Genomic DNA, 15,912 nt, shown 5'->3' with positions numbered 1-15,912 from the left:
AAATGTGTATTCTGTTGTTGCCAGTGATATCTGCAAACTTTCTCAAATGTATTTTACACTGGTGGAAACTCCCTCCAGCCAATGCACCAGCCAATGCTTACACTAATCGATGCTTTTAAAACAATGACCAGGAGAAAAGGATGAAGAATCGGGACATAAGACAATATTTCAGCTCTCTCTCCCCCTGCCTCTCCTCTCCTAGACCTTATCCAGAGGGCGCCTCTCTCTCCCTCGCCTCTCCCAGACCTTATGCAGAGGGCTCCTCTCTCTCCCCCGCCTCTCCTCTCCTAGACCTTATGCAGAGGGCTCCTCTCTCTCCCTCTCCTAGACCTTATCCAGAGGGCTCCTCTCTCTCCCCCGCCTCTCCTCTCCTAGACCTTATGCAGAGGGCTCCTCTCTCTCTCTCTCTCCTCTCCTAGACCTTATCCAGAGGGTTCCTCTCTCTCTCTCTCCTCTCCTAGACCTTATCCAGAGGGCTCCTCTCTCTCCCCCTGCATCTCCTCTCCTAGACCTTATCCAGAGGGCTCCTCTCTCTCCCCCTGCCTCTCCTCTCCTAGACCTTATCCAGAGGGCTCGTCTCTCCCTCTCCTCTCCTCTCCTCTCCCAGACCTTATCCAGAGGGCTCCTCTCTCTCTCTCCCTCTCCTCTCCTAGACCTTACCCAGAGGGCTCCTCTCTCTCTCTCTCCCTCTCCTCTCCTAGACCTTATCCAGAGGGCTCCTCTCTCTCTCTCCCTCTCCTCTCCTAGACCTTATCCAGAGGGCTCCTCTCTCCCTCTCCTCTCCTCTCCCAGACCTTATCCAGAGGGCTCCTCTCTCTCTCTCTCTCCCAGACCTTATCCAGAGGGCTCCTCTCTCCCTCTCTTCTCCTCTCCCAGACCTTATCCAGAGGGCTCCTCTCTCTCTCTCTCTCTCCCAGACCTTATCCAGAGGGCTCCTCTCTCTCTCTCTCTCCCAGACCTTATCCAGAGGGCTCCTCTCTCCCTCTCCTCTCCTAGACCTTATCCAGAGGGCTCCTCTCTCTCTCTCCCTCTCCTCTCCTAGACCTTATCCAGAGGGCTCCTCTCTCTCCCTCTCCTCTCCTAGACCTTATCCAGAGGGCTCCTCTCTCTCCCTCTCCTCTCCTAGACCTTATCCAGAGGGCTCCTCTCTCTCCCTCTCCTCTCCCAGACCTTATCCAGAGGGCTCCTCTCTCTCCCCCTGCCTCTCCTCTCCTAGACCTTATCCAGAGGGCTCCTCTCTCTCCCCCTGCCTCCCGCTCTCACCCATGGGGCTCGACAGGTAGCCTAGTGGTTAGATCGTTGGGCCAGTAACCGAAAGGTTGCTGGATCGAATCCCTAAGCTGACAAGGTAAAAATCTGTCGTTCTGCCCTGAGCAAGGCAGTTAACCCAAAGTTCCCCGGGTGCTGAAGATGTGAATGTTGATTAAGGCAGCCCCCTGCACCTCTCTGATTCAGAGGGGTTGGGTTAAATGCGGAAGACACATTTCAGTTGAAGGCATTCAGTTGTACAACTGACTAGGTCCCCCCCTTTCCTCTCCGTTCCTCCCTCTGTCACCTTCTCATCCTTACCCTCATCCATTGGGCTCCTCCGCTGTGACCTCTCAGCATAAAGGTCGGCCACTCCCCTTGCCACACCTACAACAAACAGCTCTCCTCCTACTGACTAGAGAGAGAGACAGAGACAGAGAGAGACAGAGACAGAGACAGAGACAGAGAGAGAGAGATAGAGAGAGAGATAGAGAGAGAACGAACACACGTTTATTTCCCTTTAGTTTATTGTCTCTTCCGCTTGCAATGTAAACAAATGTTTTCAATGCCCTTTAAAAGAGAGAAAGAACGAGGGATTAGTGAGAGAAAGAAAAGAGGCTTTCTCTGTTCCGCTGCCTTGCCTGTCCTGAGATACTGGGCTGTTAATAAGCTCTAATCTGTTAAATTCTGTTTAAAGTTTCACCACATTACAGCAGTAAAACAAGCTAAAATCCTAAAATCTGGTCTTTTGACCCCTAAAACAAGAGAAAAGACTTCCTCCTAATGTACTACATGTTTTTATAGGAAGTATAAAAGTATCAAATGTAATCTCCTTCGTAGAAAGCTCCATTAAAACTCAGCCAGGGGAACATAACAAACACTCATTCTGCACTTAAAAGGGCACTTACAAGGGTTGCTAAAAGCTGTCTGGATCTCGACCAATCAGATTGGAGACAGGGGAAGAAGGTCAGAGGTGAACAGATGTGAGTTGGTTAGAATAGGGGTGTGTTCAGAGCATTGCAGAAAGAAAATGAATAAAGCTGACATGATTCCCTGTTCTATCCAACAGATAGTCCTGTCCCAATCCCAAATGGACCCCTACACACGTGACAATCTGAGAGGATTTGATTGGCATAATCAATATGGTTTAACTTTCACTTAGCCTATCAGAAGGCAAGGCGTTATTACCCGTGTAAGTAAGGGAATAGAAAAGAGAGAACATGTCTAACGCAATTCCTGAGTAAACAAATGTATTCTTCCAGATCTCAAAACACTGAGAATTAGAGGTCGACCGATAATTTTTTTAAACGGCGATACCGATTATTGGAGGATCAAAAAAAGCCGATACTGAATAATCAGACTATTTTTTTTATATATGTATATAATAATAATGACAATTACAACAATACTGAATACACAATGAACACTTTTATTTTAACTTAATATAATACATAAATAAAATCAATTTAGTCTGAAATAAATAATGAAACATGTTCAATTTGGTTTAAATAATTCAAAAACAAAGTGTTGGAGAAGAAAGTAAAAGTGCAATATGTGCCATGTAAAAAAATGAATGTTTAAGTTCCTTGCTCAGAACATGAGAACATATGAAAGCTGGTGGTTCCTTTTAACATGAGTCTTCAATATTCCCAGGTAAGAAGTTTTAGGTTGTAGTTACTATAGGACTATTTCTCTCTATACCATTTGTATTTTATATACCTTTGACTATTGGATGTTCTTATAGGCACTATAGTATTGCCAGCCTAATCCCGGGAGTTGATAGGCTTGAAGTCATGAACAGTGCTGTGCTTCAAGCATTGCTATGAGCTGCTGGCAAATGCAGTAAAGTGCTGTTTGAATGAATGCTTACGAGCCTGCTGCTGCCTACTACCGCTCAGTCAGACTGCTCTATCAAATCATAGACTTAATTATAATATAATAAACACACAGAAACACTAGCCTTTGGTCATTAATATGGTCAAATTCAGAAAGTATCATTTTGAAAACAAAATGTTTATTCTTTCAGTGAAATACGGAACCGTTATGCATTTTATCGAACGGGTGGCAACCCTAAGTCTAAATATTGCTGTTACATTGCACAACCTTCAATGTTATGTCAAATGAATTACCGTCTTTGTTAGGAAGAAATGGTCTTCACACAGTTCGCAACGAGCCAGGCGGCCCAAACTCCTGCATATACCCTGACTCTGCTTGCACTGAACGCAAGAGAAGTGACACAACTTCCCTAGTTAATATTGCCTGCTAACATGAATTTATTTTAACTAAATAGACACGTTTAAAAAAAATATGCTTCTGTGTATTGATTTTAAGAAAGGCATTGATGTTTATGGTTAGGTACATTTGTGCAACGATTGTGCTTTTTTCGCGAATGCGCTTTTGTTAAATCATCCCCGTTTGGCGAAGTTGAAGTAGGCTGTGATTCGATGGTAAATGAACAGGCACCAACGCAGGACAAGCTAGTTAACATAGTAATATCATCAATTATGTGTAGTTAACTAGTGATTATGTGAAGATTGATTGTTTTTTAAAAGATACGTTTAATACTAGCTAGCACTTTACTTTGGCTCCTTGCAGCCACAAGGTCGTTTTGATGCTGCACTTGTGTAACAGGTGGTCAGCCTGCCACGCAGTCTCCTTGTAGATTGCAATGTAATCGGCGTCCAATTAATCGGTCGACCTCTACTTAGAATACACGTCAGCATTAAAAAGGCAGTTCGGAATAATTTGTGCATATATTATGACAACATTTTGTGCCGTTTTTGTTCATTTTGGACTTCGGCTGTTTGGGCACACAACCTTTTTTATCGAGTTAAGTTGAATTCGGTAGCCGAAGTCTACGCCCGGTAAACAGTAGGGGTTCTTCAATGAAACCTGTTGTCGTTCACCAAGAGACGACTCATCCTCATGCACATTTTCTGACGTGAGAAATACTGCACCAAACATTCTAGTCTAATGCAAAATTGCGCGACTATGATCTCCTCGCCAAAAACGTCAAAATGTATGTATTATAAGGGAGTATGCAAGCACACTAGTTTGTTCGGTTAGGCGCCAGCCAAACTGAAGCATGCTGACGCCTACTCCTTTAAAAGAACTTCGCTTGGAAAAACGAGGGAAAAAAAGCGCCAATAGTACCGTTTGTCCATTTTGAGACGCCGTAGCCTGTATACACTTTTTCAAGTCAGAATTAATCTAACTCAAGAAATCTGCAATTATTTTACAGGTAATTTCCTGCAATTCGAAACATTTTGCCATAGGGTGGAGAGAAATGTTAGCATTTTTTTTTTTATATGATATCTGAATGAGACTAACAAAATCAATGCGCCCCCCCGGCAATTCAACCATGATACGTTTAGATAGCTGACAGTTAAACACATTTAGCAATCTACAAACATGTAGCTGACATGGGCTAACTGACTGACCATCAGTGAGAGAAACTGTTGAGAGAAACTGTTGATGCACAACCACATTTCTACATTGCACCTTGTGTATTCTACTATTCTAACTCTCAAAAGGTAAGTTGAGACCCGACTTAGCTTAGAACATTTTTTATCCGAGGGCCTTCAAAAGGGGCCAATTGCCCATCCATGTTCTAGAGGGTTAGGCCCGAAGAAATAGACTTCATAGAATGGACGTATTCCATTGGAATACGTAGGCTTTATGCAACGCCTACCTCAATGAATGGTGTTATTCGCAATGCATCTCTAAGGGGAGAGTGTGTGTCTGAGCAGGGCATGTTGACGCCAGCTGAACTTGGCCACTGTTAATGTTAACCCTCCTTGCTATCTCTCGTCCTCCCTATCCATCTACCCTTCTCTGTTACTCTTGGCTCCCGCTCTCGGTCTACCGCTTATTCTCTACCTTCTCTCTCTCTCTATCACCACACCTTTGTCTCCGTTCTCTTCCAGGGGGTCCATAAATAATGAAGTACACACACACAGTTACACACGGGTAGACAGCAGGGGAAAGTAGGTCAGCCCATCTCACCTGAGAGAAGGGTTAAAACAATGTTTGGAACACACACACACACACACACACACACACAATGGATCCAAAGTCAACTCAACTGACAAAAACACCCAAGTGGGAACATGCACAGGCTAAAACTTGCAATTAATTCACACACACAGGGAGTATAATCAATATTAACTATCCTAACCGGAGTGGATTCTATGACTCATCAACCTGAAGATACAAGTGATTACACAACACACAGCAGCTACATAGAGGACTGTTCAGGTGACTCATCTGAATGTAACACTTCCATGTTCCCTCTACACAGATGCTGTATGTGTATCTGGGGGTCTACGTGGAGAACAGACAGTTATGTATTCCTCTCATAAAATGAACATACACTGGTCCTCATACACTGGCACAGACACATTCAAATCACTTAGCTACTGTTGTCGTGTACTACACTGCCAGTTGCAGATGGTGACCAACATAATATCATGATGCATCATGTTTCTTGTAGTCAGAACGGTCATCAAATTTGACTGGCGCACAATGTTCTAGAGTAGACAACCTAACAGTCAGTCATAAGATTAGCTACAATACACAACTATTGGGAAAAACCCGCTTTATGACAAGGCCCTACAGTGCAGACAAAAAAAGTGTCTTAATGCAGACATAATTGTCCTGACAATGCTAGCAAATTTTAGGTAATGTCGTGATTAGTTTTATTCAGTAGCTTGTCAATGGGTTTACTTGGCTAGCTAGCATAACAAGCTAACCTTTGTTAGCCTACCTATAGCGGTCTGTACCTACTACTATACACATTGCTAGCTATTTAGGTACCGTGTTATTGCAAAATTCAATATGAATTAATAATATATAGAACACGTATATTATGTTTAACACACGGTTGGATCATGTTAGCTGTGACCTAGCTAACTTAGCTACATAAACATGTCTGGCTGTCACAGGTTTTTACGGTGCTCTTTGATACAAGTCGTCTTCTAAAACACGGCCATAACTAATGGTAGCTAGCTACTTACGATTGAATGAATTTCGTGTGTTGTATCCAATATGCAGGATGCTGAACCAAACATTAACACTGATATTTGTTTTCCGACACCTATCCGGAAGATTCACAATCTGACGCTTTCCTATCGGTGGACAGTTTGCAGCGGTTTGGCGCCATCATGCGGTCATATAGTGTAGCTACAAATACGACAAGATACTAATGTAAGTGCAGGTCAAATTTAATTTCCTAATTTTTTAGACAGTTAGGTTTTTCTAGAGGGAATCACATGCTTTATTGCGGGGATAAACAGTTTGTCAAAAATTGTGACAACTCTAGTGGTTTCTAAACAGCATTGTCGACCAACAATGCACAGACTCCCACAGTCATGATTTGCAACACACACCAATTATACATACATTTTAAATAAATTACCTTTGAAACAGTCGACCAGTATAATTCAAAACATTTATTTTGATAATTACATTTCCTCCAATGGTTATAGCATGAAATGATTCAATATGCTTTTTCATGTACTCTAAATCACAAAATAACTATCTTTATCCAGCTGGAATGCTAAGGCATATGATGACAATCAGTGAATACAGAATGGCACTGGCTGACCATGCGTGATTGAACATGGTCAGACATTTTAGTACTTACCATTTAGAAGAGGTCCTAATACCCCAAAACTGTACATATAATTGAATTAACTGTCAATACATGTAGACATGGTATGCATGTACACTAAAAAGTTACCAATACACAAAACAATTAAAGCGGTAGAATCACATATTGCCTGGAAACCTGACGTTGAAAAGCATTGAATTTTATGTCGGGCAGAAACAACCGTTTGAATCAGGAACGTTTCCTCTCACGACCTCTACAAGCCAGAATGTTGAATAAAATGTTATTTGAATGTACTTTTCTGGTTGTCCATGCGGTTGGTCCTTTTGCAGGTAGGAATGTGAGACAGTATATCCACAGGAAAGTATAATTCCATCAACTTTTCAAAGTGCTGCTATTGCTTCCACATTTAGATCACCTGAAGCATGTCTATGTGCCAAGCTTGTGCACAGCTTCACACGGTTCTGCGCATGCTTCAGGTGATAGAAATCTGAACGCTCTACCAGTGCTTTGAAAAGTTGATGTAATTTCCCTTTCCTGTGGATATATTGTCTCACATTCCTACCTCCAAAAGGACCAACCGGTAAAGTACTTTAAAATATTTTATTCATCATTCTGGCTTGTAGAGGTCATGCGAGGAAACTTCGTGATTCAAAACGCTCATTTCTGCCTGATGTAGTATTCAATGCAATTCAACATCAGGTTTTCAGGAAACACATATGACCCAGTTAGTTTCATGTGCTGTATTAGCAAAAAGCCTACAGTATTACAAACCCATGAATGACAGTGACAAAATGTGATTGAATGGTTTAAATACATCTTGACTCGTTATAACCTTGCTTTGCCAATAAAGTAACCATTCTGCTGCTACCCGTAACCAACCGTAGAGAAAACGTCCTATGAGGGTAGGATCGGCAGCCTTTCACCAGTCAACTCTTCGGCTCGACTGGACAGCACTCACATAGAGCTCAGTCCAAACACTGTTGCCCCTTTTAAAAGATCAAATACCAAACTCATCAGCTCAGGTCAACCCTAAACCATGACGTTGGGAGTGGTTCAACAGTCCAACAACTTGGGGGTTTAGGGTTATCTAGAATTGTAGCCTCAGACAGCCTGGCTGCACTACCCCTCCAATTCTAGTGGTGGCGCTGTCTCTATATCCAGCCCTCCTTCTGGGTGTTCTCCAGTACCTCCTCATACAGCCAGCTCTGGGTGAACTCCTGGGACTTATCCACCAGTTCAAACAGCTGTTTGTACTCCTCTGGGTAGACATGGCCCGTCAGAACATCCTCTTGCAACCCCATCTCCTTCAGCAGCTTAGGACCACTGTCTGGACTCCACATACTGGGACAGAGAATGAGGGTGAGGCAGAGAAAGAGAGAGCAGACTAGATTATCAATGTGGCCAACAAGGATCATATTTAAGTTTGTACAGCACTCACTTGAAACGGTCTGTGCAAGATCGTGTATGTGTGTTCCACTCACTTGAGCCGGTCTAATAGCCGGGCCTTCCTCTTGGCCAAACATTGTTTGACCATCATGACCAGGGTGGCTGCATTGGAGGGGGTCAGCGAGGCAGAGAACAGGTCCTTGCGAGGTGTCATTCGCACCAGACACAGGTTGTCATTAGGAAGCTGGACGGAGGGGGAAACGACAGGCTTCAGACCTTGTGTGTGTGTTTTGTAATGGTTGTAGCTAGGCCGGTACAGCACGCTTTATAGAAGATACTAACTCAATAGCAAAGATCATAAAATGTAAAGCACACAGGAGAGCAGAATTAGCAGTTATCCAATATTTGTAACAAGTCTCCAATATGCAGTACATGACATATTGTCTTTCACTGTATATTCAAACACAGGAGGATCTGACAAAGTGAATGTTCCATTATGATGCTGGTAGAACAGTGCATCCTTACTCTGCTCTTTGGAATGGCCAGCTTGTACTTAGAAGAAGACACAAACGAAGCCCACGGCTCCTGAAAGAGAACACACAGAGAAGAGCGTCTGTTAGAAGAGACACTGTCAAAGCTCTGTGACATCTGCTCTCACCGCTTATTCCCATTCCTCCAGTTCTACCTTTACTAACTCACACACCCTAACCATCCCATCAGGTATATCTACTTCTCTCCCATTCCTCCAGTTCTACCTTTACTAACTCACACACCCTAACCATCCCACCAGGTATATCTACTTCTCTCCCATTCCTCCAGTTCTACCTTTACTAACTCACACACCCTAACCATCCCACCAGGTATATCTACTTCTCTCCCATTCCTCCAGTTCTACCTTTACTAACTCACACACCCTAACCATCCCACCAGGTATATCTACTTCTCTCCCATTCCTCCAGTTCTACCTTTACTAACTCACACACCCTAACCATCCCACCAGGTATATCTACTTCTCTCCCATTCCTCCAGTTCTACCTTTACTAACTCACACACCCTAACCATCCCACCAGGTATATCTACTTCTCTCCCATTCCTCCAGTTCTACCTTTACTAACTCACACACCCTAACCATCCCACCAGGTATATCTACTTCTCTCCCATTCCTCCAGTTCTACCTTTACTAACTCACACACCCTAATCATCCCACCAGGTATATCTACTTCTCTCCCATTCCTCCAGTTATAGCCCTTCCCTCTCACCTTGTGTAGCAGTTCGATGTGGCATGCCATCTGCCATAAAGCTCCAAACGCTCTGTAGTTCAACATGTCCCCTGGCTTAGCCATTAGTTTCTATGGGAGAGAAAGAACAAAACCATCCACACCATTGTTAAAACACCACTGCATTTCCTCTCAGTGAGTCTCTCTGTGTGTGTGTGTGTGTGCGTGCACTCACCAGGTATTCCTTCTCACTGATGAACATGTTGAGCTCTACTCGTCCGTAACGGTAGATAGAGAGCCGATCAAACAGAACATACAGCAGCTTCCACAGCTGACTCCTCTCAATGCGCTGGGGGAATATACCAACCACCTTCACTGGAACCTCTACACACACAGAGAGAGTTAATAAACACAGGATAATTTGTTCTATTGTGGTCAGCACCTTTTCTCCAGGTCAAATTCCTGGTATAGATTAGGGATGCAACGGTACAGTATGTTATCGAACCCTTCAGTACGCCCCCTATGGTTCAAGACGCACACATGAACTGTGGAATTATGGTATGCCTGTCCTTTTCCAAAACTTGCTTATTGCGCTGCAGACTACACACACATTGTACATTCAGATCCACACGTGCCGCTTGGGGCCGTTAGGGGGCTCCTGAGGGCTGACAAACTTTACTCCACAATGTCTCAATGTGGCAACCGCAGTGACCGCAACCCCCTCCCCCTTAAACAACCAATGACGATTTGCAATGACGTCTCAGTAAGAAACCTCCCTAAAGGGGCCCCACAAAGAGAGGGGAAACAAAAAACTAATATTCTCTCAGCTCCAACGTGACAATGGCGAGTGCTAGCAAGACCGAGAGAAGCAAATTTTAAGAGGCACCGCCGTCTTTCAAATCCACTGTGTGGAAACATTTTGGATTCAGTGTTCAATACGATGACGAGGGTAAGAAGACCGTAAACAAACAAAGTACAGTCTGCAAGCATTGCTTTGCCACTGTCGGCTACTTGAGTGGAAACACTTCTAACATGATGTGTCATTTACGTGGCCGTCACCCAGCCGTATCCCTTGCAGGTGGAGCTGGAGCAAGGAGCGTCCACTCGTTAGCCAAAACACACTCTCTCACTGCTGCCTTCCAACAACAATTCGCGACAAATTCAGAAACTAAGAATTAACGAAAGCAGTGGGAGTATTCATAGCCAAAGATTTGCAGCCCTATTCGGTGGTTGACTCGGATTTCGTCACCTGATTTTTTTTAGCCGTGTTACAATTTACCCTCCCTCACACATTTCAGCAGCAAAGTAATTCCCAAACTCTATGACACATCAGAGAGAAATTGAAAAGGAATTGACACAGGCACCGGATCTAGCTCTCTCCAGTGATAGTTGGACATCCAGAGCAACGCAAAGCTACCTCTCTCTGACGGTTCACCGTGTACTGGAAGCTACCTCTCTCTGACGGTTCACCGTGTACTGGAAGCTACCTCTCTCTGACGGTTCACCGTGTACTGGAAGCTACCTCTCTCTGACGGTTCACCGTGTACTGGAAGCTACCTCTCTCTGACGGTTCACCGTGTACTGGAAGCTACCTCTCTCTGACGGTTCACCGTGTACTGGAAGCTACCTCTCTCTGACGGTTCACCGTGTACTGGAAGCTACCTCTCTCTGACGGTTCACCGTGTACTGGAAGCTACCACTCTCTGACGGTTCACCGTGTACCGGAAGCTACCTCTCTCTGACGGTTCACTGTGTACTGGAAGCTACCTCTCTCTGACGGTTCACCGTGTACCGGAAGCTACCTCTCTCTGACGGGTCACCGTGTACCGGAAGCTACCTCTCTCTGACGGTTCACTGTGTACTGGAAGCTACCTCTCTCTGACGGTTCACTGTGTACTAGATTGGGAGATGAAGAGCTACAGGTTGTCAAAGCTAAGAAGCACTTTTAATTTGAATGTTTTTCTCCCCTTGATTTCATACAGCAGAGACAGAAACCAGGCCTAGTCAGTCATGCTGCCATTTTTCTGAATGGAAAGTTTGATTTGTCTTTAGGCAAAAATAAAGAGTTCATTGTTTAAAGGTTGATGGGTTTTAATTTTTTTCTTAAATATAAAGGTACCGTTGCCAACAAAGAGTGATACATACCGAACCGTGGGCCCACTGTACCGTTGCATCCCTAGTATAGATGTACTTGGTGAACAAAGGGGAGTCTGATAATGTGTATTTGTATGTCTTTTCCCTTTGTGTGTCTCACCATCGGTCCAGTTTGCCTCTGATATGCCCAGGTCAGTGAACAGTTTGTCAGAGTACATGGCCGGAGGTCTCATGCTGCCTCTGCCCATAGGGTCCAGCTTGAAGAAATCACAGTGGACCACCTCCAGCTGATCATCCAGAAGACACTCCAGAGCCTACACACACACACACACACACACACAAGAATGTTGGTACAATGAAGATGTGTAGACATGTAACTCTCCTACTAAAAACAACTCTGGCCCGAGGCTGGGTAGACTCACCTGCAGGTCAGGTAGGAAGGACTTGTCTCCCTCTAGCGTCACCACTCTCTGAGCTCCAGCATTCAGCAGAGTCCTAGTCAACACCCCAGGGCCTGAGACACACACACATTCTAATGAACACTCCCATTGTTACTGACCACACACACATTCTAATGAACACTCCCATTGTTACTGACCACACACACACACACAAACCTCTCCCATTGTTACTGACCACACACACACACAAACCTCTCCCATTGTTACTGACCACACACCCCCCCAACCTCTCCCATTGTTACTGACCACACACACAAACAAACCTCTCCCACTGTTACTGACCACACACACACAAACCTCTCCCATTGTTACTGACCACACACACACACACAAACCTCTCCCATTGTTACTGACCACACACACAAACAAACCTCTCCCATTGTTACTGACCACACACACAAACCTCTCCCATTGTTACTTACAACACAAGTCTGCTGCTGCTCTGTGTTATTATCTATGCATATAGTCACTTTAATAACTCTACCTACATGTACATATTACCTCAACTAACCGGTGCCCCCGCACGTTGACTCTGCACCGGTACCCCCCCCCCCCCCCCCCCCCGTATATAGCCTCGATATTGTTATTTTACTGCTGCTCTTTAATTATTTGTTACTTTTATTTCTTTTAGGTATTTTTCTGAAAACTGCATGGTTGGTTAACGGCTTGTAAGTAAGCGTTTCACTGTAAGGTTGTATTCGGCTCACGTGACAAATTACATTTGATTTTAAGTCCCAAATGACATAGAACACACAGACGCAGCACGTACCTGGATTACATTCAAATATAGCGGCCTTGCTGTCCTCCAGGTCAGGTCCTAGGTGGTGAGTGACCAGTTTGGCCAGGGCTGGGTCTATGATGAACCTTCTGATGGTTCTACAGAGCTGAGCCCTCTGAGTGTTCTCCTCTACCTCCCCTAGGTCCAGGAAGTCATACCTGCCCAGCGGGCGACTCTGGTCCTAAACACACGACAGACACGTCAACAAACATTCTCCTTTCATCTTCCCTGCTTCAATGAACACTCCCCCCTCTTCCTTCATCGCTCCATCCAGCCTCAACCCAGGACTATGTCTACCCAGGACTATGTCAACCCCAGGACTATGTCAACCCAGGACTATGTCAACCCAGGACTGGCCACCACTGGCGTAATGCAGTTTCTCTGGACCCCCGCAAGGTCGCTGTTTGCTACCACCCAAATAGAAATTTAAACATGTCAGCCACTCACAAAGTATTTAGTATACTGCTCGCTGTCCGTGGTGCTGAAATTGTGACATGCCTATGCGGCTGCATGTGTATTGAATTAATGATAGGCTTTCTGTGGTGCCAGGGTATGTCTAGCCTTGCTTTAGCTAACGGATCAATGTTTCTTGGTAGGCCTATTTGGTCGCCATTTTCTCAAGTTAAGCGTAACATTTCACAAATCTATACATAGGTGTCGCAATGCTGCCATTTTTTTAGTGCTGGCAATAATGTATTTACTTGTTCAGTAATTAAAAAGTTGGAAATTCAAACACTGCAGATTGTACCTGAACCTAATGTTTTTGCCACAACCTGTAGGTCGAGGTTGCTGACCCAACTGTTTTCTATACCGAGTATTGGAAACTCTGGCACTTATGTCCATTGCGCTGCACACTATTTCAACTCAGTTGATAAGGGACTCAGAGATAAGGGACTGTTGATATTGCAACCACACAACTCAAACCGAGAATTGTTATCCACTAAAGATGATAATCTGTTTGCATCTGCCTATTTATTGGCTGTCCAGTATCCAGACGACCTGTCCCCAGAGCATCCTATACAGTTAATCTTGTTCAATAACGTGCTGAGGCCAGCAATTAAGGAGAATGAGAGGCTCAATTAAAGATGCTTCAAATACAGCAGTTCTGCAACACCACTCTCTTCTGTTTCCCCAATGCTGCAAGTTACCACAGCCACAAAGTCAAAATTGTCTCTCTCATTAAAATTCATGAAAACATTTTTATTTGTGGTCTTGATTTAGGTTAGCCATAAGGTTAGCAGTGTGTTTAAGTTTAAAATCCAATTTCAAGAAGAGAAATTGTAGAAATCTGCAGGCTTTATGTCTGTGGCAACTAGTGACTACCGGTTTTGCCCCTAGAGGTCATATCTGGATTGTGAACTCACATCACTTTAAAATGTAAAAAAATTAATAAAAGACATTTTAAACGTTAAGAGAAATGATACATTTGTCACGTCCCTAGTAAGTAGCATTAGGCTCTCGGTCTGATGTGCTTCTGAACACCTGAGTAAGCACCACTCAACGCACTGGCGCCGTCGTAGCCTTGACCACTGCATATGTTCACCGATATAGTCATACTTCCAATCAGTTGAATTTTTTTCATTTCTCAAGACCTGAGGCACTTTTTCAGTCACATTCCTGTAGCCCAAGAAACACGTAGCTTCCTAGTTGATACGTAAAATAAAAAGGTTTACACGGGCCCCCAGAGCTCGAGCACAACTGTTGTGCAAAACCAATAAGACATTGTTAACAAACACAAACCCAGTAGCTTTCCCACAGTTTTGGAACAACTGGTTTGCTGTTGTTATGGACACATTGTTACTTGTCCATAAAACACCACCGGTATCTCTACCTGGACAGAGACAGCCACAGCCGACAGGTTCCTGTGGGTCGGGGCTGAAGAGGGGGATGCCCGGTCTGTTCTAGCCTGTTGAGGCTGTGGCCGGCCGGGGCCGGAGGAAAGCGAGTCCAGGCTGAAGGTCCGTCTCTGGAGCAGGACCCTGGGGCTACAGGGAGAGGCAGGCTGCTTCAAGGTGGGCCTAGCCCTGGGGTGGCAACATGCAGACCGCACCGCTACCACAAACAGTTTACTTGCCTGAGTGGACATGGCGGACAGATGGCAAGAGGAGGGATGATGGTCACAACCTGTGAATGATGAAGAAGTAGCAGAGGTTTGGAAGAGCTCTGAATAAGTGTCTATGGTTAACACTACATATTATTCTGGATGCAATAGTTTGGTTAGACACCACTCAATGGGAACTTAGTTTACTATTTTAGTTTACTACTAGTTTACTAGAAAAAAATTCATGATAGCCACAGTTGATGGGGACCAGCGTACTGTCAACAAAAACATGTCCTTGAAATACGACACTTTACAGAATGTGACTAGCTAGTTTACACTCAAGCCCAACACCACGTGTCTTGACATTATTTCTCAACGTTAAATTATGTTTATATACACTTGGTGATGTTGAGTGAATAATCTGATTTATCGTCGAATTGGATCGATAACTTTGGAAGTAAAGTAAGCTAGCTACTAACGTTATATCAAAAGCTGAGGTAGCCAGTTAGCTAACGTTAGCTAGGTAGTTAGCTACCTACATAAAATGTTAGGTAGGTAGCTAGCTAGCTAGCTACATTAGATACCAACCTAAAGGTTTATTTTAATGTTCTTCTGCCAAACAATTTTGGATATGGCTATCGGCCTGGATAGTTATCTAGCTTACACGTCCTGGTCTGCAACGCTACGTTTAGCAAGTAAGCTAGCTAGCTGGCTAACGTTAGAGATATATCTGGCAAGCTGATCATCAACAGCAAGTATGATACATTGCGTCAAAACTGGGCTTACTTTATCTCAGATAGATCGTCGTTTGTCCTGATGTTGATCTTATTTTAATCTAAAGACAGCTTACATCTCCCAGAATGTTGTAAAAATGCAGTGACATTGAACATGTTGACCCTCGTTGATTTCACAACGCACATATTACAGTGATGGTTTTACGTCACTAGCAAGCGACGACGCAAAATAAGTGATTGACAGCACAGAGAGCCAATCTTAATAAAAAAATGGTATAACCACGCCTACTATTTGATCTCACCGTTTCAATTGGTTATTTATTTCATTCCTCCCTTTAATTG

At 44.1% G+C, this 15,912-nt stretch overlaps 2 protein-coding genes across 2 annotated transcripts in view; both read right to left on the bottom strand.

Moving 5' to 3' along the window:
* Positions 1-6,462, bottom strand: part of LOC115172806 (consortin) — a 37,390-nt gene extending 30,928 nt beyond the window's left edge. The window contains exons 1-2 of the mRNA XM_029730576.1: positions 6,264-6,462; positions 1,570-1,663 (exon numbers count right to left, since the gene is read on the bottom strand). Of these exons, the coding sequence (XP_029586436.1) occupies positions 1,570-1,663; positions 6,264-6,317 (148 nt within the window). The 5' untranslated portion in view covers positions 6,318-6,462. The remainder of the gene's footprint in view (positions 1-1,569; positions 1,664-6,263) is intronic.
* Positions 6,463-6,683: 221 nt separating this feature from the next.
* tfb2m (transcription factor B2, mitochondrial) lies at positions 6,684-15,778 on the bottom strand. Its single transcript, XM_029730577.1, has 10 exons — positions 15,623-15,778; positions 14,627-14,919; positions 12,787-12,976; positions 11,979-12,070; positions 11,717-11,870; positions 9,698-9,846; positions 9,505-9,594; positions 8,771-8,830; positions 8,341-8,489; positions 6,684-8,200 (listed from the first exon to the last, which is right to left on the bottom strand). The coding sequence occupies exons 2-10, from the start codon at positions 14,879-14,881 to the stop codon at positions 8,011-8,013; spliced, it is 1,329 nt and encodes a 442-aa protein (XP_029586437.1). The 5' UTR covers positions 14,882-14,919; positions 15,623-15,778; the 3' UTR covers positions 6,684-8,010.
* Between the last annotated feature and the right edge of the window lie 134 nt (positions 15,779-15,912).

The sequence above is a fragment of the Salmo trutta genome, chromosome 33 (genome assembly GCF_901001165.1).
Source record: "Salmo trutta chromosome 33, fSalTru1.1, whole genome shotgun sequence".
NCBI lineage: Eukaryota > Metazoa > Chordata > Actinopteri > Salmoniformes > Salmonidae > Salmo > Salmo trutta.
This window is presented reverse-complemented; position numbering and strand designations above follow the sequence as displayed.

Bases quoted from the DNA above. Each gene is read 5' to 3' on its own strand.
- tfb2m (XM_029730577.1), bottom strand. From the start codon at position 14,881: ATGTCCACTCAGGCAAGTAAACTGTTTGTGGTAGCGGTGCGGTCTGCA. The intron at 11,871-11,978 runs GTGAGTCTACCC...GTGTGTGTGTAG, and splicing joins CCTTCCTACCTGACCTGCAG to GCTCTGGAGTGTCTTCTGGA. The intron at 8,831-9,504 runs GTGAGAGGGAAG...GTTCTCTTTCAG, and splicing joins ACATCGAACTGCTACACAAG to GAGCCGTGGGCTTCGTTTGT.